Here is a 23540-nt window from a genome sequence, read left to right as displayed (position 1 = left end):
GTAAATCAAAACAAAGACTTTCAGTGGGTCAAATACTGGTAGTGAGCTTTGATCTTCCGGTAAGAAATACCCTGCCAGGGGATACAGAAATGACAGTGCCAGTTTTTCACCATTCACAGGCAGAAGTCAGCCTGTGCCACCTCAGCCGAACCGTGCTGTACTGCTGAAAACCAAACACACCCATCTCCTGATGTTTTTGTAATTTCTAAAAATAATCGTAGAAGACTTTTTTTTTTGGAGACAGGGTCTCACTCTTGTCACCCAGGCTCAAACGCAGTGCGGCTATCTTGGCCCACTGCAGCCTCAAGTTCCTGGACTCAAGCGATCCTCCCACCTCAGCCTCCCAAGTAGCTGGGACTACAGGCGCGCACCACCATGCCCAGCTAATTTTTGTATCTTCAATATGGGTGGAGCTTCGCCATATTGCCCAGGCTGTTCTCCAACTCCCCAGCTCAAGCGATCTGCCTGCCTTGGCTTCCCAAAGTGCTGGGATTACAGGCCTGAGCCACAGCGCCCGACCATCCTAAGGAGACTTTTAAACTTGAGGTGAAGAAGCATTCATCTGCTTTTAGCAATTTTTTTCTTTAAATATTTAAAAGTGTATAAGTAGCAGCTCGACACGTATTTCTGTATTTCCATTACATCCTTTTATCTCCCCATATACATTTAGAAATATCTGGGATAACCTTCAGGTAATGTTAACAGCTGTTATTCCAGGGAGGACACTGTGGGTGCGTTTTTAAAGCTGTATTCGTTGCTGTATTAATAGTAAGCGGTGTTTCTGCAAAGCCAAGGAGGGTGTTTCTCCAGCGGGGCAGCGCCGGGCATTGTCTGGTGCGCAGAGGCAGGCCGCGAACTACATCTCCCAGGCGCCCCGCGCCCCCGCCCGCGCGGCTCCTGTGTGGTGCCGGAGCGGCCTCGGCTCGGTCCGGAGCCAGCAGGAATCACAATTCGAATCAGGCGTGGGAAGCCCGGGGGACCACGCGGCCAACCCTGGGCGGACCTGCGAGCCGGAGATCGCGTCCCCGGGAGCCCCCAAACGCTACCCCGCGCGGCCGCCCGTGGCGCTGCGGAGGCCTGCGGGTAGGGAGGCGCAGTGGCGGCCGGGGCGACGGCCTAAGCACCTCACTGCTGCTGCGATACTTCGGGAGATCCTCACGCCCCTCCCAGGAGCCTTCCCACTCCCGAGACTGCTTCTTCCGTCCCCTTGATTCCACGCGCCTCGGAGACCCGCCCTCTGCCGTCCCGAGACGAGCGTGCCCCTCTCCTTGCAAGGTGGGCTTCACATGCGCTCCCGCCCCACGAACCCTCCTCTGCCCCAGGGTTTCCTGCCGGGCCCTCGTGGTTTGGGGCTGCCCGTGCACTTCGGGATCCTGAGCAGCACAGCACCCCCGCCTCTACCCACCAGGTGCCGGCAGCCCCTGTGGAAGGCAGAATGCCCCTCCCACAGATACTTGTGCACAAATCCCCAGAACCTTGGGGCAGGCTGGGTTAAGTGGGTTAAGTGGCAGGTTAGGAAGGGCGCTAACCAGTTCACCCGAAAGCAAGCAGGCGACCCTGGATCTTCCGGGTGGGCCCAGCGTTGCCACAAGGGTGTTTCAGGGTGCAGGAGGGAGGCAGAGGAGAGGTGGGCAGAGAAGGGCAGGGCAGAAAGGGGCACTGCCGCTCCAAAGGAGACCAGAACTACCAGTCAAGGAATGTGGGCAGCTTCTTGAGGCTGGAAAAATCAGGGAAACAGAGTCTCCCCTGGCGCCTCCAGAAGGAACAGAACTCTGCCAGCCCCTCATTCTGAGCCCAAAGATACCCATTTTGAACTTCTATAAAACTTAGCTAATAAATTAGTGTTGTTTTAAAACACTCAAAGCCAGGTACCAGTGGAACACTCCTATAGCCCCAGCTACTCAGGAGACTGAGGCAAGATGATTGCTTGGGTCGAGGAGTTCAAGACCAGCCTGGGCAACATACCATGACTGTTTCTCTACAAAAACTTAAAAAAAAAAAAAAAAAAAAAAAAGCCGGGTGTGGTTGGATGCGCTTGCAGTCCCAGCTACCCAGGAGGCCAAGGTGGGGGGATCACTTGAGTCCAATAGTTCAAGACCAGCCTGGGCAACATAGAAGCCTGCCCCCCCGCCCCCACCAACACCAAAAAAAAAAGAAAAACCAAAACCTACTGAATTTGTGGCAATTTTTATGGCAGCTACAGAAAACTAGTACACAAATCCCAGTTGTGACAACCCAGGCAGTCTCCAGGCACTGCCTCTGTCCTGGCACCACCTCTGTTGGAGAGGCCTGTGCGTCTCAGTGCCAATACCCTGCTGCCGGCTGGCCCTGTGGCCACCTTACCCACCAGGAGGTCGGCTCTGGGCCTCAGCCTGAAGGAGGCCAGGGTTTTGCCTCTGCTGCCACCATGGGGGAGGCGCTCTGTAGGGAGACCTCATGGAGCAGAGAGGGCAACCATCCCAGCATCGCCAGCGTCCTGGACCACCACCCTCTGACTGCTGCCTCAGGAGACACCCAAACGAGGGCAGGAGAGCTGGCGGGATGAGCCCAGCCCATCCCCAAGTCACAGTCATAACAAAGGGTCCTTCAAAGCCACCCAGGAACAGAGGACTGCCCAGCTCGCCATCCCCATGGCAACTGCTTACCTGTCAGCTCCGCTCTGCCCTGTTTACACCTCGGGATGCAGGGCTCACCTGCATCTTCCTGCCTGGCATGGAGCTGGGCCCATAGGACCCCATTCCCCACATCATCATCAGGGACCTCAGAGGGGGTGGGTCATTATGGCCCCAATGCCCTGCCCAAAACTCACCACACCCTTAAGGACACCTGCTCTAGCTCCTGGAGGATCTGCCCTCCATCCACCTACCCTAGGGCTCCTGAGAAATGCAGAGGATCCCTAGGGTGCACCAAATGACATTCAGAGGACTTGGGAGAGAAGGGGGGCACCTGGCTGTGTAATCTTGGAAGACTTCCCGAAGGAGGAGGGAACTTCACTGAGTCTTACAGTAAGAAGGGGACACAGGCAGGTGCAGAGGATTCAAGTCAGGCCAGGGATCCAGTGTCAGGGCAGCAGGTGGCTTCTCAGCGGTGGGAAGGGGAGGGGTGGAGGCCAGGTGGGCAGCACAGCCAGCTTGTGTGTGTCTGGTGGTCCAGGCCACCGCACAGGTCCAGCTCCTGCCCTCACCTGGGGCCCAGGAGTGATCACCTCCGCTTGCCCCAAAGCCTCCTCCACTTAGCCACCTCCACAGAAGCCCAGTCAGGCCCCTAACGGTCAGTCCCGGAGTCCAGGGCCCTTTCCCCACCCCCACCCACCCCGGGCTGGGAACCCATGCTCACAGCCCTCCTGCCCCGCCTCCCAATCCAGTCCTCCTGCAACTTAGTATCCCCAAAATGCAGCTGGGACACCACCATTCCGAGGGCCCTGCAGCCTGGAAACAAGGCAGTCACCCAGTGGACCATGACCCACAGGCCCCTGCTCCAGCCAACTCTGCAGCTGACAGGTAAGCAGTTGCTCAGACCCCCTGTGTAGGCTACCCCCTTGGCCCTCGGCCACCACCAGCATCGCTGTCCAGAGGCCAGGAGGCAGCTCTGCCTCCAGACAGCCTCCCTCTAAGCTGGGCACCGTATTGGGTCCCTGGGCTTGCTGCTCCCCACCACAGCACCCGTGGGATCCCGTGCGCCCTTCTGGGTCTTCAGAGGCAGGACCCAATGTGAGACCCCGCCCCCTGGAGAACTCTCCCCGGCCCATCTCACAGCCTGGTGCAGGCAGGTACCCAGTTCCCCAGACCAGGCCAGCAAAGGAGCTGAGTCTCCAGGCAGCGCCTGCCACTGGGGCCTCCCAGGACACCAGTGCACCTCAGACAGGCCCAGGTACCCCGAGGCCTCCTTCCAGCGGTCCCGAGGGCAAGCTCCTGCTACCCAGGCCTTGCCAGAGCCCCCTCAAACTGACCTGGGGCAGTACTTCCCTCCCCTAGATGGCCTCTGATAGCCCCTAGCCCGGTCTCCAAGGCCTCAGGAGCTGCAGGCTGTCCAGAGCCAGGTTCTGCCTGACCATCATGGGTGGTCGGGATAACCCCGGTGGGGCACAAAGAAGGCGCAGAGGCTGCCCCCACCCTGGGCCCCCAAGGAAAGGCACTGGAAGACACACAATGGGCTGAGTCGGGCTCTTAGGAAGGGGGTGACCTCGAGGCCCGGGCCTCAAAAGTCGCATTATGCCAGAAAGGCGCACTTCGCGCCAGGAAGGCCTGGAAGGCGTTGGTGGACTCGGTGGACCTCAGCGGGTGGGGAAACAGCACGTCCTTGTCCACGTCCTCTGACACCAGCTGGGCTACCATCTGCACGATGTCCTGCGGGCGAGGGTGGGTCAGGGAGCCTTGAGGGGCGGGAAGGGGATAAGGGTGGGGCCCGGGAGCGGCAGGGTAAAGGGCCCAGTTGGACTGAGTCCAGGGAGGCAAGGTGGAGGGGCGGGGCGGGGCGGGGCTGGGACCCGGCTGGGAGGACCCGCCCCCGCGCACCCTGCAGTGTAGCGGGGCCCCGGCGGCGCCCGGCCTCTCCCGGCCGCCCAGCATGGCCAGCCGCCGGCGCTCGTCGATGCTGACGCTCCAGTGGCGGCCCGGGCGCCTGCGCTCCGGCGGCTCGCACACCTGCGGGGAAAGGGCAGCGGGTCGGCGAGGGCCTCGGCGCCAGCTCCCCTTCACCTCTCCTACCCAGCACGCGCTGACCCTCAGAGCTGGTTCCCTCAGCGGCCAGGGGGCACTTTCTAAAGCGCCGTCTGCTCAACCTCCCGCTGCTCCAGCGCCAGCTCCCGGCGCGGGGCCTCAGGCCGTGTGGCCCTCTGTGGCTTTGCACAGTAATCTGTGCCAGGACATCCCCCAACCCAGCACGTGCCCGGCTTCATGTACAGCGGGGCTGCCTCTGGACTGCTTAGTCCTCACGGCCGGCCCCCCGCTTGACCGGCAGGAGGACCCCTGGAGCTCGAACACTGTTGTGTGCCTCAGGAAAGGCAGGACTAAGGCCAGCTCCAGACCGCCCTTCTCTCCAGACCCCTCTGAAATGATCACAAAGAGAGTAAGGGAGAAAATAAAGATGAATCCATAGACAAAAGACCAGCGCCAGTGGAGGAGGGCCCCTGGCAGGGTACAGGAGACTGGAAGGCAGGGACCAGCTGGAGGAGCTGTGGGAGGGCCACAGGGAAAGGTCGGAAACAGGTGGGGTCCCCTGGACAACCCCCATCCCCCAAGAGGGAACTTCCCATGTAGGCTGCAGGAGACGGTTCCTCCAGACTGTGCTCAGCTTGAAGTCCACCATCCTCCAACTCCCTCACCAGAGGTAAGGGGAGAGGGGAGAGAGGGCAGTGCCATGCTAAGAGTGGGATTCATGCAAAATCGAGGTGAATTCTCATTCCTCAAAACACTAAAAACAGAACTGCCACGGGATTCAGCAATTCTGCTTTGGGGTATATACCCAAAAGAGCTGAAAGCAGGAAGGCGAACAGATGTGTGCACTCCGACGGGGAATGTTCACAGCAGTGGTCATTATTCACAACAGCGAAAATGTGGAAGGAATCCAGGTTTCCACAATGGATGAATGGATAAACAAAATGTGGCAGATCCAGAAAATGGAATATTATTAAGCCTTAAAAAGTAAAAAGGGGCTGAGCGTGGTGGCTCATGCCTGTAATCTCAGCACTTTGGGAGGCCAAGACGGGTGGATCACAAGGTCAGGAGATCGAGACCATCCTGGCTAATACGGTGAAACCCTGTCTCTACTAAAAATACAAAAAATTAGCCGGGTGTGGTGGTGGGTGCCTGTAGTCCCAGCTACTCGGGAGGCTGAAGCAGGAGAATGGCGTGAACCCAGGAGGCGGAGCTTGCAGTGAGCCAAGATCGCGACATCGCACTCCAGCCTGGGCGACAGAACGAGACGTCTCAAAAAAAAAAAAAAAAAAAAAGTAAAAAGGCCGGCCGGGTGCAGTGGCTCATGCCTGTAATCCCAGCACTTTAGTTTAGGAGGCCGAGGCAGGCAGATCACCTGAGGTCAGGAGTTCAAGACCAGCCTGACCAACATGGAGAAACCCCGTCTCTACTAAAAATACAAAATTAGCCAGGCGTGGTGGCACATGCCTGTAATCTCAGCTACTCAAGAGGCTAAGGCAGGAGAATCGCTTGAACCCGGGAGGTGGAGGTTGCACTGAGCCGAGATCATGCCATTGCACTTCAGTCTGGGCAACAAGAGCGAAACTCCGTCTCAAACAAACAAAGACAGGTAAGGAGGCTGGGCGTGATGATGGTTCACATCTGTAATCCCAGCAGTTTGGGAGCCCAAGGCAGGAGGATTGCTTGAGGTCAGGAATTCTAAACCAGCCTGTGAGACCTCATCTCTACAAAAGAAAAATTAAAAAATTAGCCAAGTTCAGTGGCACATGCCTGTAGTCCTAGCTACTGGGAGGCTGAGGCAGAGATCGCCTGAGCCAGGAGGTTGAGGCTGCAGTGAGCTGTGGTTTTGCCACTGCACTCCAGCCTGGGTGACAGAGTAAGACTCTGAAAAAAAAAAAAGAAGAAAGAGAAAGAAAGAAAAGGAAAGAAGGAAGGAGAAAGAGAGAGAGAATGAAAGAATGAACGAAAGAAAGAAAGTAAGGGAGAAAGAAAATGTAAGGAAATTCTGGCTGGGCACAGTAGCTGTAATCCAAGCACTTCGAGAGGCTGAGGAGGGACAATCACTCAATCCCCTTGAACACCCCAGGAGTTCAAGGCCACAGTGAGCTAGGATTGCACTACTGCACTCCAGCCTGGGCGACAGTGCAAGACTCTGTCTCAAAAAAAAAAAAAAAAAAGTCTTAATAGTCCAGGGCACCACCACACAGCTGCGCTGCAAGCCAGAAGGTAATGGACAATGCCTCAAAATCCTGAAAGAAAATTATTTCCCACCTAGTATCTCACCCAACCAAGGTGTCATTCAAGCATACAGGCAGAATAAAGGTATTTTCACATCTTTAGAGTCTTCGAAACTTTCACATCCTCTGAACCCTTTTAGAGGACGCTGCTGGATGTACTCCACCAAAACAAAGGACTAACCAGGGAGAGTAAGCCAGGGCCCAGGAAACAAGGGGCCCTGTAGACAGGAGGCAGATGGATTGTGGGGGAGTGTAGAAGGGAGAGGGCGTAGGGAAGCCTGCTCAGTGGCCCTGCCAGCTGGGCTGGTTGCTGGCAGTCCAGGGCTCCAGGAAGGCCACTGCCAAGGAGAAAACGCAGCTCCAGACGACCCAATGTGCAGGGGTCTGTGAGAGCAGAGTCCTAGATTTGTTGGAAGGTTTAGGAAAGAATAATCAGTTCATAGAAAATGGGGGAGAGGAGGAGGAGGAGGGGGGCGGGTACACAACGATTTCCTCCAGGGAACACCAAAAGCAGCACAAAGGAAACACGGCCACCCCATGGTCACGATGCCACATGGTCACTGTAAAGCTAACAGTGGAACTGGGTTTCTGCTGAGTAGACAGAATGCTGGTGAGAGGATGGGGAAGGGGCGCTACACCCTTCGTCTCTGCAGTGGGGCATGGACAGAATGCAAGACAGAGGAATGAAAAGAAGGCAGTGTGGCCGGGCTCGGTGGCTCACGCCTGTAATCCCAGCATTTTGGGAGGCCAGGCTGGCGGATCACTTGAGGTCAGGAGTTCGAGACCAGCCTGGCCTACATGGTGAAACCCCGTGTCTACTAAAAATACAAAAATTAGCCCAGCATGGTGGCGTGCACCCGTAATCCCAGCTACTTGGGAAGCTGAGGCAGGAGAATCGCTTGAATCCAGGAGGTGGAGGTTGCAGTGAGCCAAGATCACGCCATTGCACTCCAGCCTAGGCAACGGAGCGAGATTGTCTCAAAAACAAAAAACAAACAAACAAAAAAACACAAAAATCAGCTGGGTGTGGTGGTGGGTACCTGTAGTCCCAGCTACTTGGGAGGCTGAGACAGGAGAATCACTTGAACCCCGGAGGCGGAGGTTGCAGTGAGCCAAGATCGCACCACTGCACTCCAGCCTGGCGATAGAGTGAGACTCTGTCGAAAGGAAAGGAAAAGAAAAAGGAAAAAGGAAAAAGGAAAGGAAAGGAGAGGAGAGGAGAGGAGGCAGCGTACCAGCAAAGGTGCACTTCTCACCTCAGCATGCAAGGACGTCTGCAAGGCTGAGTGTGGCTTTGGGGACTGCTGTTCTAAATATGTATGTTTTAACAAAAGTAACTTAAAATTAACAAAAATTAAGATTTAAGTAATGAGTAATACAACAGACACAGGAGAACATGTACAGAACTCTTTAACCTACAGAGAATCCATGTTCTTCCCAAACACACTCAACATGCACATGAGTTGGCCACAAACAAAACAGACCAATGCAGACAGAGTCCCAAAACAGATAGATCCTCATGCAGACAGACCTCCGTAACACAGACCTCAACACAGACCCACAGATGTACCCCAATGCAGACAGATCCCCGTAACACAGACCCCCATGCAGACAGATCCCCATAACAGATAGACCCCCATGCAGACAGAACCCCATAACACAGACCCCCATGCAGACAGATCCCCATAACACAGACCCCCATGTAGACAGACCCCCATAACACAGACAGACCCCCATGCAGACAGACTCCCATAACACAGACAGACCCCCATGCAGACAGACTCCCATAACAGACAGACCCCCATGCAGACAGACCCCCATAACACAGACAGACCCCCATGCAGACAGACCCCCATAACACAGACAGACCCCCATGCAGACAGACCCCCATAACACAGACAGACTCCCATAACACAGACAGACCCCCATGCAGACAGATCCCCATAACAGATAGACCCCCATGCAGACAGACCCCCATAACACAGACAGACCCCCATGCAGACAGACCCCCATAACAGACAGACCCCCATAACAGACAGACCCCCATAACACAGACAGACCCCCATGCAGACAGATCCCCATAACAGATAGACCCCCATGCAGACAGACCCCCATAACACAGACAGACCCCCATGCAGACAGACTCCCATAACAGACAGACCCCCATGCAGACAGACCCCCATAACACAGACCCCCATGCAGACAGACCCCCATAACAGACAGACCCCCATAACACAGACAGACCCCCATAACAGACAGACCCCCATAACACAGACAGACCCCCATGCAGACAGACCCCCATAACACAGACAGACCCCCATAACAGACAGACCCCCATAACACAGACAGACCCCCATAACACAGACAGACCCCCATAACAGACAGACCCCCATAACACAGACCCCCATGCAGACAGACCCCCATAACACAGACAGACCCCCATAACAGACAGACCCCCATAACACGGACAGACCCCCATGCAGACAGACCCCCATAACAGACAGACCCCCATAACACAGACCCCCATGCAGACAGACCCCCATAACACAGACAGACCCCCATGCAGACAGACCCCCATAACACAGACAGACCCCCATAACAGACAGACCCCCATAACACAGACAGATCCCCATGCAGACAGACCCCCATAACAGACAGACCCCCATAACACAGACCCCCATGCAGACAGACCCCCATAACACAGACAGACCCCCATGCAGACAGACCCCCATAACACAGGGTTCTGCAACTACAAAGTGACACAATTAGAAATTAATAGCAAAAGGATAACAAAACACTCCTGTTGACATGGACATTCCAAACCACCCTTCTAATTAACTCCCAAGTGAAAAAGAAAATCAAGACTGAAATACCAATTTATTTAGAAACAAACAATGGCAGAGTGCAGTGGCTCTCGTCTATAATCCCAATGCTTTGGGAGGCCTAGGCAGAAGGATGGCTTGACCTCAGCAGAGTTCGACACTAGCCTGGGCAACATAGGGAGACCTCATCTCTACAAAAAGTCATTAGCTGGGCATGGTGACGTGCACCTACAGTCCCAGCTATTTGGGAGGCTGAGATGGGAGGATCACTTGAGGCTAGGAGTTCAAGGCTGCAGTGAGCCGTGATAGTGCCGCACACTGCACTGTAGCCTAGGCAACAAAGTGAGATCCTATCTCTAAAAAAATTTAAGAAATTGGCCGGGCATGGTGGCTCACGCCTGTAATCCCAGCACTTTGGGAGGCCAAGGTGGATGAATTGCCTGAGCTCAGGAGTTTGACACCAGCCTGGGCAACATGATGAAACCCCATGCCTACTAACATATAAAATATTAGCGGCCGGGCGCGGTGGCTCACGCCTGTAATCCCAGCACTTTGGGAGGCCGAGGCGGGTGGATCACAAGGTCAGGAGATCGAGACCACGGTGAAACCCTGTCTCTACTAAAAATACAAAAAATTAGCCGGGCGCCATTGTGGGCGCCTGTAGTCCCAGCTACTCGGGAGGCTGAGGCAGGAGAATGGCGTGAACCCGGGAGGCGGAGCTTGCAGTGAGCCGAGATCGCGCCACTGCACTCCAGCCTGGGCGACAGAGCGAGACTCCGTCTCAAAAAAAAAAAAAAAAAAAAAAAAAAAGTTAGCCAGGCATGGCTGGGCACAGTGGCTCACGTCTGTAATCCCAGCACTTTGGGAGGCCGAGGCGGGTGGATCACGAGGTCAGGAGATTGAGACCATCCTGGCTAACATGGTGAAACCCCGTCTCTACTAAAAATACAAAAAATTAGCCGGGCATGGTGGTGGGCGCCTGTAGTCCCAGCTACTAGGGAGGCTGAGGCAGGAGAATGGCGTGAACCCGGGAGGCAGAGCTTGCAGTGAGCCAAGATGGCGCCACTGCACTCCAGTCTGGGCGACAGAGCTAGACTCTGTCCAGAGTGGCGTGCGCCTGTAATCCCAGCTACTCAGGAGGCTGAGACAGGAGCATTGCTTGAACCCAGGAGGTGGAGGCTGCAGTGAGCCAAGATTGTGCCACTGCACTCCAGCCTGGGTGACACAGTGAGACTGTCTCAAAAAAAAAATTTTTTTTAAAGAAATTAGCCAGACGTGGTGGCTGAGAAATGAACAGTGAAAGCAGGACACACCAAAACATGAGGTATGGTCAAAGCTGTGCTCTGAGAAACTAGAGCTTTAAACACATCTTTAGAAAAAGGTCCCCAAACCATAACCGTGCAAATTATTTGAAAAGACAGAAAAAGAACAGCAAAACAAATGGTCTGAAAGCTTAAAGGTGAAATTAGGAAAGATTAATGAATAAATTAAAATTAAACAGTGAATAATGATCACAGTGGGTTCTCTGAAAAACCAATAAAAGACTCACTCTTTCCTTACATCCTCACCAACTCCACATAGATCCACCTTTATATAATTTTTGCCAACTTCTTCACTGTTTCATGTTTTGCTTCATTTATTTATTTATTTAAGTTTTGGAATTGCAAGTATGGAGACCTCATTCTTTTTTTTTTTCCTTTTTTTTTTTTTTTTTTTTTTGGTACAGGGTCTTGTTCTGCCTCCTGAGCAGCTGGGAGTCTACATTGGCACACCACCCTGCCTAATTTTTATTTTTTGCAGAGATAGAGTTTCACTATGCTGTCCAGACTAGTCTTGAACTCCTGGCCTTAAGTAATCCTCCTGCCTTGGCCTCCTGAAGTGTTGGAATTACAATGGTGAACCACTGTGCCTGGCCCACTTTTCTATTCAATTTTAAAAATAGTTTCCTCATTGCTTTCAAGCATCTCTTCATGGATTCTGGTTGGTAAACATTTGAATGTTATAAATATTACAACTATTTTCTTCCAGACTGTCGTTTAACATTTTTATGTTTTTGATTGCACAGAATGTTTAAAAACTCTGCAGTTAGATTTGTCAGTCTTTTCCTTCAAGGATTTTGTGTTTGGCCTACGAAAGGCGTTTATCACTTCCAGATCCTAAATATCCTCTCATATACTCTCAGTGCTTACATGGTTTGGGTTTAATGCTTTTTGTGTGTGCATTTTTTTGAGAGATGGAGCCGCAGTCTACCATCTTCTAACTATACACCCAGTCACCCCGATACCACTTATTGAAAGGTCTGTTTCTCACTACTCTGAAATGCCATGCTCAACACAAATTAAATCCCCACATTGATGCACACGCCGGTTTCCAGGCTACTTGTCCAGGCAGTGGTGTCTCTGCCACCTTCTACCACAGGGCCACACAGTTTTAGTTGCGGGATCTGGTGTCGACAAGCCAGGCCTTGCTCTTATTTTCCAAAATTGTTGCATGGTTCCTTTTCCAAGTAAACATTTTAAAACATCTTTATTTTTTCAAATTATACTTTAATGAATATTAGCAATATCTTGTTTACTTCTGCATGCTTTTGAACTCTGAACAAAGCCACATGGCATGAATAATTTTGTCACCTTTTTGCCTCTTTCACTCAGGAATAGGTCTGAGACTCACGCTCACGGCTGCATGCAACAGGCATCCACACAACCACATCCCCAAATCCGAGGTAAGTTTGCTGTTTGACAGAAAAATGCAATGTGAACTGATACACAGCTGTATGGTGTCCATCTTCACCATGCAGTTGGAATATTCCTGTGCTTACTTTACCCCTGCACATGTTCACAGCGCTACCACTGACTTTGGTTGTTTTCAACCCACTCTGACAGTGTCTTTTTTTTTTTTTTTTTTTTTTTGAGACGGAGTCTCGCTCTGTCACCCAGGCTGGAGTGCAGTGGCCGGATTTCAGCTCACTGCAAGCTCCGCCTCCCGGGTTCACGCCATTCTCCTGCCTCAGCCTCCGGAGTAGCTGGGACTACAGGCGCCCGCCACCTCGCCCGGCTAGTTTTTTGTATTTTTTTTTAGTAGAGACGGGGTTTCACCGGGTTAGCCAGGATGGTCTCGATCTCCTGACCTTGTGATCCGCCCGTCTCGGCCTCCCAAAGTGCTGGATTACAGGCTTGAGCCACCGCGCCCGGCCTGTCTGTTTTTTAACTGGAACACTTAGTCCACTTTCATTAACTGAATTAAATGACACACCGGCGATTCTATCTGCCACTGTATCTCTTTCTGTTCTTCTGCTGTAAACAGTGAGGGCAGGCAAACTTCTAAGTCCAAAGTTGACAAGCAACTCCATCTTTTTCTTTTTCTTTTTTTTTTTTGGGGGGGGGGTCAAGGTCTGGCTCTGTCGCCCAGGCTGGAGTGCAGTGGTGCAATCTCAGCTCACTGCAGTTTCTGCCTCACAGGCTCAAGTCATCCTCCTGCCTCAGCCTCCCAAGTAGCTGGGACTAAAGGTACATGCCACCATGCCTGGCTAACTTTTTGTATTTTTCTGTAGAGATGGGGTTTTGGCATGTTGCCAGGCTGGGCTCAAGCAATCCTCCCACCTTGACCTCCCAAAGTACTGGGATTACAGGTGTGAGGCACCATGGCCCACCCCCATCCTCTTCTCAAACAGAGGAACTTAGAACACCTCAGTTCCACTCACAGGCACCATCTTGACTTTATGCCATTGCAGGTACATATATTGATTGCATCCTTGTTTTTCTGTGCATGAGTGACATCCAGTGACTGTCAGTTTCAGTTTACTCACGCACTTCCTGCTTCCTCTCATGCTTTATCCATTTCAGACATTCTGTGATCACTTTCATGATGCTTTGAGATCATTTCTTCAGAACTGAGGTGAGAGTGTGCCGGGGGCAAATTCTCTCTTTTATCATTTAAAAACTTTATTTATTTAGCCTTTTTCGTATAAACCATTTTTTGCCAGGCCTAATATTCAAGGCTGAGCATGGCTTCCCCTGAGAATAGGCACACTACTGCTCTACCGTGATGAGCTCCCGTGACTCCTTTGAAGTTTCTGTCTTCCCGCTCGAATTGCTTCTGAGGTTTTTGTCTCTGGAATTCTGCAATTTCACTATTATGCTTCTCAGTACATAATCTTTTAAAGCCTATAGACTAAATGACTGCCTGTGAGAGCTATCCCCCAAGATGGCATCCGATGATTCCACCTCCTGGTATTCATGCCCTTGTGTCATCCCTTCTCACATTAAATAGGATCACCAGTGTATCCAAAAAGGATACTGTAGAAGTGTGACTTCCTAGGTTAAGTTATGGAAGTCATTGCGGCTTCCAGCTCACTCTCTCTCCAAGTGCTCTCTCTCTCTCCAAGCACTCACTCTGGGGGAAGCCAGCCACCGTACTGAGGATACTGAAGCTGTCCTATGGGGAGATGCACGTGGTGAGGAGCTGAGCCTCCTGCCAGCCCCTATCATGGACTCGCCAGTCACGTGAGTGAGCTGCCGTGGAAGCAGTCTCCAGCCTTCCTCAAACTTTGAGATGACTGAAGTGTTGGCTGCTATCTCAACTATAAGCTCCCGAGAGATCTCAAACCAAAGCCACAGCTAAGCAGCTCCCAAATTTCTAACCTACAGAAACTAAGATAAAAATAGTTACTGTTTTAAGTTGCTAAGCTCTGGGGAAATTTGTCATGCAGCAATGGATAACTAATACATGGCCAAAGGCTGGCTATGGTGGCTCATGCCTGCGATCCCAGCTCTTTGGAAGGCCAGGAGTTAGAGACCAGCCTAGGTAACATAGTGAGACCCTGTCTCTAATCTTTTTTAAAAAGTAAACTAGTAATACATTTCCAGAATCACCATATACATTTAAAATGAAATTTTCAAGATTCATGAAGTCTGTTTTTTTAAAAAACACTGAATTGTTTTTCAGAAGCCTGATACGTTTAAAATGTTAAATCTTGCTGGGCGCAAAGGCTCATGCCTGTAATCTTAACACTTTGGAACACATGGAAGATCACATGAGCCCAGTTCAAGACCAAACCAGGCAACATAGTAAGACTCCGTCTCTAGAAAAAATTTTTAAAAATTAGCTAGGCATGGTGGCACGCCACTGTGGTCCCAGCTACTTGGGAGGCTGAGGTGGGAGGATAGCTTGAGTCCAGGAGGTCCAGGCTGTAGTGAGCTGATATTAGAGAAGCAGGAGTCTAGGAGAGCCAGGATAACGTCACTTTATGTTCAACTCCATCTTGAGACTAATAGAGCACATTCCTTGCAGGTCACAATCATGGCCCTAAGATGTTTACAGCTAAGGAAGCAGCTTGGTAATGCCTACAAGGACAAACTCCTATAAAAGGAAGTTTAGATGTCCCAATACCCACAATAATATATGCTTTCAAGATATAGTTATAGTTATGCTTTAATGTACTTGCACACTAAAATGTCAAATCCTTTTTAAATCAATAGAATAATAAATCGTTATGCTGTCAGCTCACCCACACCTAGGCACAGCTTCGTTTAGTCTTTACATAGATAAAACCTCGATTAAAGAAAAACTTAAAGCAGGTCTGTTCCTCTGCTTGCTTGTTGAGGATGCCCTGCTCTGCAATGGAGCGGCTTTCGATAAATAATCTCTTCTCACTGCACTCTGCAGCTCGCCTCAAATTCTTTCCTGCATGAGATCCAAAAACCCTCTTGGGGTCTGGATGGAGACCCTTTTTCCAGTAACGCTGTGATCATGCCACTGTACTCCAGCCTGGTGACAGAGCAAGACCCTGTACACCTGTGAAATCTGCCCATCCAATATGATAAAAAATTTCCATGAGGAGCTCTACATGCTATTCAGTAACATTTTAAAGTGTTCTTCATAAAGGAATTGAAAAATAACAGGTTTATTTCTAAGAACTTCATGGCTCCTGTTGCTAAATTGAATGGTATCCTTTGTTTCCATTCCATTTTCTAGTTGTTTTTACTGTGTTGAAAAGTTGTGAATGGTGATCACATATCCAAACTCCCTCTTTTATCCATACTCATGTTTCTTAAATTGGATTTTCCAAGTAGGTAACATATTAGCTGCAAATAGTGATTTTCATCTTTTTAGATATTTATACAACATCTCATTTTCTTGATTTATTGTACAGGCTTCGATTTCCAGAATACTGTTTATTTACTTTTTTGAGACGGAGTCTCCCTCTGTCGTCCAGCTGGAGTGCAGTGGTGGAATCTCGGCTCACTGCAACCTCCAACTCCTGGGTTCAAGCAATTCTCCTGCCTCAGCCTCCCAAGTAGCTGGGATTACAGGCACCCACCACCATGCCCAGCTCATTTTTGTATTTTTAGTAGAGACAGGGTTTCACCACAGGAGCCAGGATAGTCTCCAACTCCTGACCTCAGGTGATCCGTCCACCTTGGCCTCCCAAAGTGCTGGGATTACAGGCGCGAGCCACCGCACCTGGCGATTTTTTTTAACGTCACAGTGGTATCATGCATCCATCTGCTTGCAGCTAAAATACTTCCACTGGTCACTGCAAGCTCTTGAGAGCTCCTCTCCGTCAGGCTACAGAGATGTCCATCTCTTCCCACCTTATCCAGAACCTACAGGTTTCTATACTTCTTTTGTTCTTAAGGAAAGATACTGGAATTTATTAGCATTGCTTTTCAACAGCTATTGAGATAATCACATGATTTTCCACCGGTTGTTAATGAACTTTATTTATAGATTTCAAAATTTCTTTGTCCTTGGGTTACAATCTTCTTTTATTTACAATTTCATTTATTCCATATACATTCATTGAGCACCTACTATGTGTCAGGCACTGTCCTAAGCACTGGGACAGAGCTGAGAAGAGACACGTGCCTGCTCTCCTGGCAGGTGGAAGTGTGCAGGACCCATCCTTATGGCTATGAAACTCAGCATTTCAGGTGCTGCTGGATTTGATCCAGTATTTACTCAGGATTTTTCAGTATATGCCCACAGGTAGACTGGCATATTGCCTTCTCTTTTTCCTTCTCTCCCTCTGCTCTCTTCTGGTACTGGTATTGGGTGATACCAGCTCCATACCAGAAGTGGCTCTGGGCAGGTGACGCTTCACCAATGAGGATGACTGATTTCTTGTTTGGGAGTGCCCACCTGTAAAGTCACCTGGGCACCCACATTTTTTAGGGAAGATTCCCTGTCCCCAAACTAAAAACCTGCCAGTCAGCAGAGATGCACCCATGCCCCTTTCCATCCTTGGCCAACAAACTCATTCTTCCACTGCTTGCCTGCCCTTGGAGGCCTTCAGCCCACTCTCCTGCCTCCCAGCCTTGTCCTCAACCACCATAACCCATAGCCACCAGTCCATCTCTTGGAACTACAAATACAGCCTGGCTGCCCCTGCCCAAGAGCCACCGGGTCCCTGTGTCCTTGCAGGATGTGGGTCCAATACACACTCCTCCTGCACCCACATCCCTACCCCTTCAGACACAGTGCCCTGTCCCCAGCCCCGTGCAGGACAGAAGCCTCACAGCCCCTGGACCTCCTCTTGAGCAGCCCTCACTAGACAGGTGACCTATGTGTGTTCATAGTCTGGACTGCCTGTCATGAGATGTTTGCCTCCCAAAAGCCACTGCGTCTGCTGGTTTGGTCACCCCACTCCCCAGCACTTGACACCGTCATAGGGGTCTTGAAGGCATTTGGGCCTGAAGGACATGACTGAGAGGGTACAAAGGGACCTCAGTGGGCAGCCCTAGGACACACGCAGACACGCCTGTGTGCATGGCTCAATGAGCTCCCCACACTGAACTGGCCGCATGACCAGCGCCAGCTGCCAAAGTATTGCCAGTGCCCAGGAGCCCCTGCACCCATCTTGCCACAGCCTAGAGCCATCTCTGAGCCTGGCTTTGAACCTTCCAAAAGTGGAACCACACAAGTGGGGTTCTGGCTTCCTGTGCCCTCAGAGAACATCCTGGGGCTCAACAGCTACATTCTATCAATCTCACTACTGGGCCTGGCACAAGCCTGCAGCTCACTGTCCAGCAACAGAGAGACCAGGAGATGCTTCTGGTTTGAGGAGTCACAAGCAGAGCCTCTCCCAACATTTTGTTTTTGTCAAATCCTCCTGACAGCTGACCCACCTGGTTGGGAGGACGCCACCCCTGCTGGGGACCTTGCTTTCCCTCCCGCTTCTTGCCACCTTCAGCCTGGGGTGGGGGGCACTGGGCAGGGCTGAGGGAAGTGTGTTGCCTTGGCTTCTTCCTGGCCTTAGAAGACCTCTCTACAGAGCCCAGCAGAGGCCAGTGGCCCACGGTTCTGGAGGCAAGAGGGATGCAGGTCCACCCTGGTGCTCGTCCAGGGCCATGGGGGAAGACAGCCTCCTGAGTTCAACTGTCTGTTTCTCATCAGTCCCCACTCAGCCCTCCCCTGAGGCTGCCCATCACGGCCAGCCTGGAGTTTCCAGGGAGAGCGGCCTCAGGTGGGCTGGGGACAGGAGGGTGGCCTTGGCCAGGGTTTCCTGCTTACCCAGTCCTGAGTCTGCAGTCCCTGCTGAGCGCTGCTTTGGGTACTGGGCTGGCCCCAGGATGCTGTCGGGCCCAGTGGGGGTCGCCTGTGCTCTTGGGAGAGGTGTGACTCCAGCTTCTTCCCCTGAGGGGACAGCTTCCTGCTGTCCATCTCTAGCCCTAGTAGGCTGCTTGTCCACACCTCTGAGATCTGGGGGAACGAGCAGCATGAGGTGGGGTGGAGCCCAAGGCCACCCGTGTGCCCACCAATACCTGAGTCCCTGGGGGCAGATGGTGGCAGTGTCAGGGTCTGCTAGGGCCACCTTCCAGTCAATGGTCAGGCATCACCGACCCCTCTGCGGGGAGTGGATCCCCTCAGCTCCCGCCGCAGCTCTTCACACCAGCCTCCCAAACTGTCCCCTGCCGACTCCACCCCGGGAGCGCGGTCACCCTTCGGCAGCCTCCCGCACTGACGCCACGCCTCTGCCAGCCCCCTCAAACGGTTCCAGGGGCATCAGTCCTCAGCCAGCACTGCGGGCACGCTCTCAAGGAAAGGCCCAGAGCTGTTGCCACCGCCCTGCTCCCGACCCTGAGACCTCCCCTCTACACGGCCCAGGCCTCACCCCAGGCCCAGCCCCGAGCCCTTACGTGCCCGCCCTCTCCGAGGGGGTGGGTCTGCGCGGCGGAGGTCTGCGGAGAGACGGGGGAGGAGGGCTCAGGAGGACACAAGCTGGAGGCCGGGGGCACTCTGGGGTTCGGCGGGGGGCGGGGCACACGGGAACGGCGGTCAGAGGTCGGGGGTACGCGGGCGTCCGAAGATAGAGGGAGGAGCAGGCCCGCCGCAGATGGAGGGACCACAGGGGAACCGGTGATGTCCACCTCAGGTGGAGAAGGCCCAAGGGGCCGGCACCTCTCCCGGAACTTCCGCTACGACCGGCCCCGCCCCCGCCGGTTCCGCTTCCGGTCTGCGCTGCGCCTGCGTTCTGGTCTCAGTTGCGGCGGGTGGGGGCGGCCTCGGGGTCCCCAGCGCGTAACCGGGTCTATCGCAGCTACCGCCCCGCGGGCTCTTCCGGGCGTCGGCCTCCGGGATCTCCCGAAGCACAGACCTGAACTTGGGGTTTGTCGGCCCGAGCCCCTTTCGGACCTGCGTCCTTCCCGCGGCGCGATACCGCTTCGCCCCGGGCCACTTCCGCGCGCGGGGCCGCAGGGCTGTGGCAGGGCGGACCCAGGACAGGGTGCGTGGGCGGGAGGGAGGCGCTGCTCCGCCGCGTGCCCCCAAGGGGTGGACGGCCGAGAGAATCACACTGCAGGCGGGGCCGGCCCCTCCAGGTTTATTAGTGTTGCATCAGCACCTTAAAATAGTCCACACGGTCACGTACGTGACATTAGAATCCGTTCCCCAAAAAGCTATTTACATTAATCCCGGGTTTCATTAAAAAAAGAAAAACTAGCAACACATACATCCTAGAAACCAAACAATGCACAATGAACCGCATGGGGGTCTGCAGAAACTACAGTGGTGCCTCTTTGGCCCGCAGGGTCAGACTCCAGAGGTGCCCAGCAAGCCCAGCTCTCAGTCCCCTGCAGGCCGCACACCCGCGGACGACAGGACAGGTCTCGGGGAGAGGGCGGCTCAGGAACAGGAGTGGGTCTGGCAGCCTGGCCCTCGGAAGAAGCAGCCTGGTCATTTTCATGAGGAATTTATTCCCGGAGGAAGGCGAGAGGCACTCAGGTCTTTCCATCTGGGAATGAGGACGGTGTGGCAAGGCTGCCAGTCCCCTGCAGAGACACCCACAGCTCCCATCCAGGGGCCCTCTCCTGCCCCAGCTCTGGCCGAGGCACTGAACCAGGACACTGGCCTGCGTGCTCAGAGAGTGGCCAAGGGGACCAACATGGAAGAGGAAGGCAGCAGGCCAGACTGCAGGGCGGGACTGGCCCACAACTGGTCTGGGCAAGGGTGGGGTCTGTCTACGTAATAGTGGACAGTGGCCACAGGCCTGAGGGGCGCCTCTGTGGTGACTGATTAACCTTTGAGACTGATGGGGCTGAGCCTAGCTCTGCAAGGGGTGGCCTCCTGTCCTGCTGTCCTGTGAGGCCAGTCCACGGCCAAGGTCTGGGGGGTGTGCACACCTCACACACACACACCCCGCCCTTACCGCACTGGCTGTCGGATGGCTTTGGTTTCTAGTTGTCCTTGGTGGGACAGAGTGCTCCTCCATGCACCCTCAGAACAGCTCTGTGAGGTAGGCAGGGGAAACGCGACCATCCTGTGTAACCAGTGGGAAAACCGAGGCACAGAGGGCTGGCACAGCCCAGGTCTTGTCTGCCCAACCTCTCTGGTCCTGGGCATGGTGGGGGGGATGGGCTGTGGGGCTCTTGGGTGCAGGGCAGACCCACAGGCCAGCAGCAGGCACAGGGAGTGCCACCAGAACCCCCACCTGCTGGATGGAGACTCTGCCCATGCTCTCCCCTTTCGTGGGTTAAGGATGGAGCTGTGGAGCCAGGCGGGGAGGTTGTAGGGTAGGGAGGAGGGCTCCAGGAAAGGGGCTGCCCACAGCCATGTTGCACTAGGCAGCCTCTGGCCCCTTCCTCTGAAACCTACTCCGAGGCCAGAAAGCCACAGCAAGGATGTTTCCGCCTTCATCTCCCTACTGAGTGTGACCTTTGGGAAAGAAACTGCAAAAGCAGGCAGGATGTGGTGACTCATGCCTGTAATTCCAGCACTTTCGGAGGCCGAGGTGGGCGGATCACTTGAGGTCAGGAGTTCGAGACCATCTTGGCCAACATGGCAAAACCCCGTCTCTACTAAAAATACAAAAAATTAGCCGGGCATGGTGGTGGGCGCCTGTAATCCCAGCTACTCAGGAGGCTGAGGCAGGAGAATTGCTTGAACCCGGGAGGTGGAGGTCATGAGTGAGCTGAGATCATGCCACTGCACTCCAGCCTGGGCAATAGAGCAAGACCCCGTCTCAAAAAAAAAAAAAAAAAAGAAAGAAACTGGAAAAGCAGAAAAACAGATGCTCTGCAGCCCAGTGCGGGGGCGGCTGGAACGAGATGGTCAGGGTCCCACCTGTTTGAGTGTTGCCGGGGTCAGAGGCCATCAGCCGGGGGCCCACACCCTCACCCTAGACCCCTCTTAGGGCAAAGCCTGAAGCCAGGATTCAATGGGAGGCCTTCCTACCCCTCCCCGACCCTGGGGTGTGCCCTAGGGTCCTGGTCCCAGGTGAACCTGGAGGCCCTGGTGTGGAGGGGCTCTGGTTGGGAGGGGCTGGGGCTCTGCCGCAGCCCTGCACACAGGCTACCTCTGAGGCCTGAACCCCGGGGCCTGAGGCTGCACCCCAGGTCACATCCTGGCCCCTCGCCACAACAAAAGCACCCTGTTCAGCCACCTGGGGGGGTGGCCAGGAAGAGCAGGGGGTCACAAATAAGAAATATGGGCCATCTCTCAGGCCAGCAAGGGTAGAGATCCCTCCAGCCCAGGCTCGAGGCCCACCCTGCCCTGCGTTTACCAGCTTTCTGAGCATAGCCTTGTGCAGTGCTCCATCTTATGAAACCAGGCCAAGAGCCCCCAGTGGCGACTAGGGTCCCTGGGAGGGCCCCAGCTTCCCCAGCTCCTATGGAGACCCCAGAGTGCAGGCTTGCTGGGGAGAAGCAAGACTGATGGGGCAGGTGTTGAGGTCAGGGAGGCCCCTCTCCTGCTGTGTGGAGGACATGGAACCCACACACAACACGGGACCCAGCGCTCTCTGAGGGCTGTGGCCTGGAGAGCCTCCCAGGCCCTGCACAGGGTACCTGGCTGCACCCACGACTCCAGAGTGCCAGCCCCTCTGGTCAGACCATCCTGTTGGAATCTTCATAGGCCACAGTGTTGCAGCAAGTGACACAAACACACCTGGATGCCTGCCCCACATTCACCAAAACCTGAATCTCAACCCAAATACCCACATGGCTGGCCTCAGATATACCCACTGGGGTAGAGTGGGAGGAAGCGGCCCCCACCTCAGGCCAACACCAGCAGCATCTCACTGTGTAAGAAGCTGGGCTCCGGAACATTTTCTGGGGCCGCCTGGGGCTGTGAGGGGCTTAGCAAGCCCCTGTGCTTGCTAAGTTTGGGACAGGGACTACACACGGAAACCTCACGGTGTTTCAAGAACAGCCTAAGAGTGGGGAAGGTGTGAGGCGGGGTGGGGCAGGGGCTGCTGGCTCTGCCCAGCCCCAGGGGGACTTCAGAAGACCAACATGTTTGGCAGCTACATTAGAACATGTATTTAAAAGCATTAAAAATATCTGCTGCTATAAAACCTCCGCCGCAGGCAGGAGTTTATTGGGAACCACGAGTGTGCGGTGCTGGGGGCATCTCTCAGGCGGGCAGGACGGCCCCCCAGGCTTAACTCAGGACACCCCCAACGGGACTGAGCGGCCCCATGGCCCCTCGGCCTGAGGCCACTGAGCTCCGCCTGCCCCAGGCTCCCTGAGGAAGCAGAGTCCTGACTTTCCGGAAGAACAGGACACGGAGGCTCTGGGTGGCTCCTGAGACCAGAGCACGCCTTCTGCGATCCGCAGCTCAGCACCGTCCTTCTGGCCTCCCAGCCCCGGGCCGAACGTTGGGGTTAATAAGCAGAGCAGTTATTCGGCTCCTGGCAGGAGCTCCCCCGTTAGTTTCCAGGTTGTGAGCACATTCATACTTAAGACTGTTTCTCTTTGTGTTTTAAGGGTCTGTCTCTGTAGTAAACTGAAATGTTAACAGAAATGCAGCTGGGCCCCTCCTAGCGTGGGGCGGGAGGTGGGCCTCTCGGTGGGTGGGGCTAGAAGGTGGCCTTGGAGTGTCCGAAGATGCAGATGGGGAAGTGCTTCACGTGCGAGGACCACTGCGCGGCCAGCTGGAAGAACTTGACATCGCTGCACTCCACCCCGTCGATGAGGACTGTGGGAGAGGGCTGCCTGACCGCCTGCCCACCTGCCCACCCTGTCCACCTGCCTGCCTGGCCCACCAGGCTGGGTAGCAGCCAGGGGTACAGGATGAGAAGGAGCCCCATGCTGGAGGGCACCAACACTTTCCTCAGGGACTCGGGGGCTCCAGGGTCACGCTGGCTCCTGAGGGACGCCGTTCCTGCCCCTGCCCTTCCACACCTCAGAGCCCTGGGGGGTGAGGAGGGCAGCACTTCCCCCAGGGCTGCCTGCAGGTGGGAGGAACAGACCCCACCGCCTCCTGCCAGGCGCTGCTTGTCCACATCCATCTCCACCTGCACAGGTGGGGAGAAGACACTGGGAGCCCCCTTAAAACAGAGACCCCTGTCGGGAGACAGGGCCATGCTGACCTGGAGGTCATCTGACCCG

At 54.1% G+C, this 23540-nt stretch overlaps 2 protein-coding genes and 1 long non-coding RNA gene across 11 annotated transcripts in view; 1 reads left to right on the top strand and 2 right to left on the bottom strand.

The window, feature by feature from the left end:
• Positions 1-1093: 1093 nt before the first annotated feature.
• LOC123574714 (uncharacterized) lies at positions 1094-15626 on the top strand. The gene is made up of 4 exons (XR_006699920.3): positions 1094-1275; positions 3397-3500; positions 12366-12436; positions 14099-15626. It is a non-coding gene; the product is annotated as an uncharacterized lncRNA (long non-coding RNA).
• TEX22 (testis expressed 22) lies at positions 2172-19138 on the bottom strand. The gene is made up of 4 exons (XM_065547551.2): positions 18852-19138; positions 18226-18414; positions 4515-4643; positions 2172-4346 (listed from the first exon to the last, which is right to left on the bottom strand). Exons 2-4 carry the CDS (start codon positions 18373-18375, stop codon positions 4167-4169), a joined length of 459 nt encoding a protein of 152 aa, XP_065403623.1. The 5' UTR covers positions 18376-18414; positions 18852-19138; the 3' UTR covers positions 2172-4166.
• A 380-nt stretch (positions 19139-19518) lies between these two features.
• The window catches only part of PACS2 (phosphofurin acidic cluster sorting protein 2), an 87173-nt gene continuing 83151 nt past the window's right edge, over positions 19519-23540 (bottom strand). For all 9 annotated transcript variants that reach the window (XM_045397677.3, XM_045397680.3, XM_045397678.3 and 6 more), the window contains one exon: positions 19519-23127. In XM_045397677.3, the coding sequence (XP_045253612.1) occupies positions 23009-23127 (119 nt within the window). In that variant the 3' untranslated portion in view covers positions 19519-23008. The remainder of the gene's footprint in view (positions 23128-23540) is intronic.

The sequence above is a fragment of the Macaca fascicularis genome, chromosome 7, assembly GCF_037993035.2.
Source record: "Macaca fascicularis isolate 582-1 chromosome 7, T2T-MFA8v1.1".
Taxonomy (NCBI): Eukaryota; Metazoa; Chordata; class Mammalia; order Primates; family Cercopithecidae; genus Macaca; species Macaca fascicularis.
The sequence above is the reverse complement of the archived record's forward strand: the minus strand, read 5'-3'. Positions and strand labels throughout refer to the sequence as shown.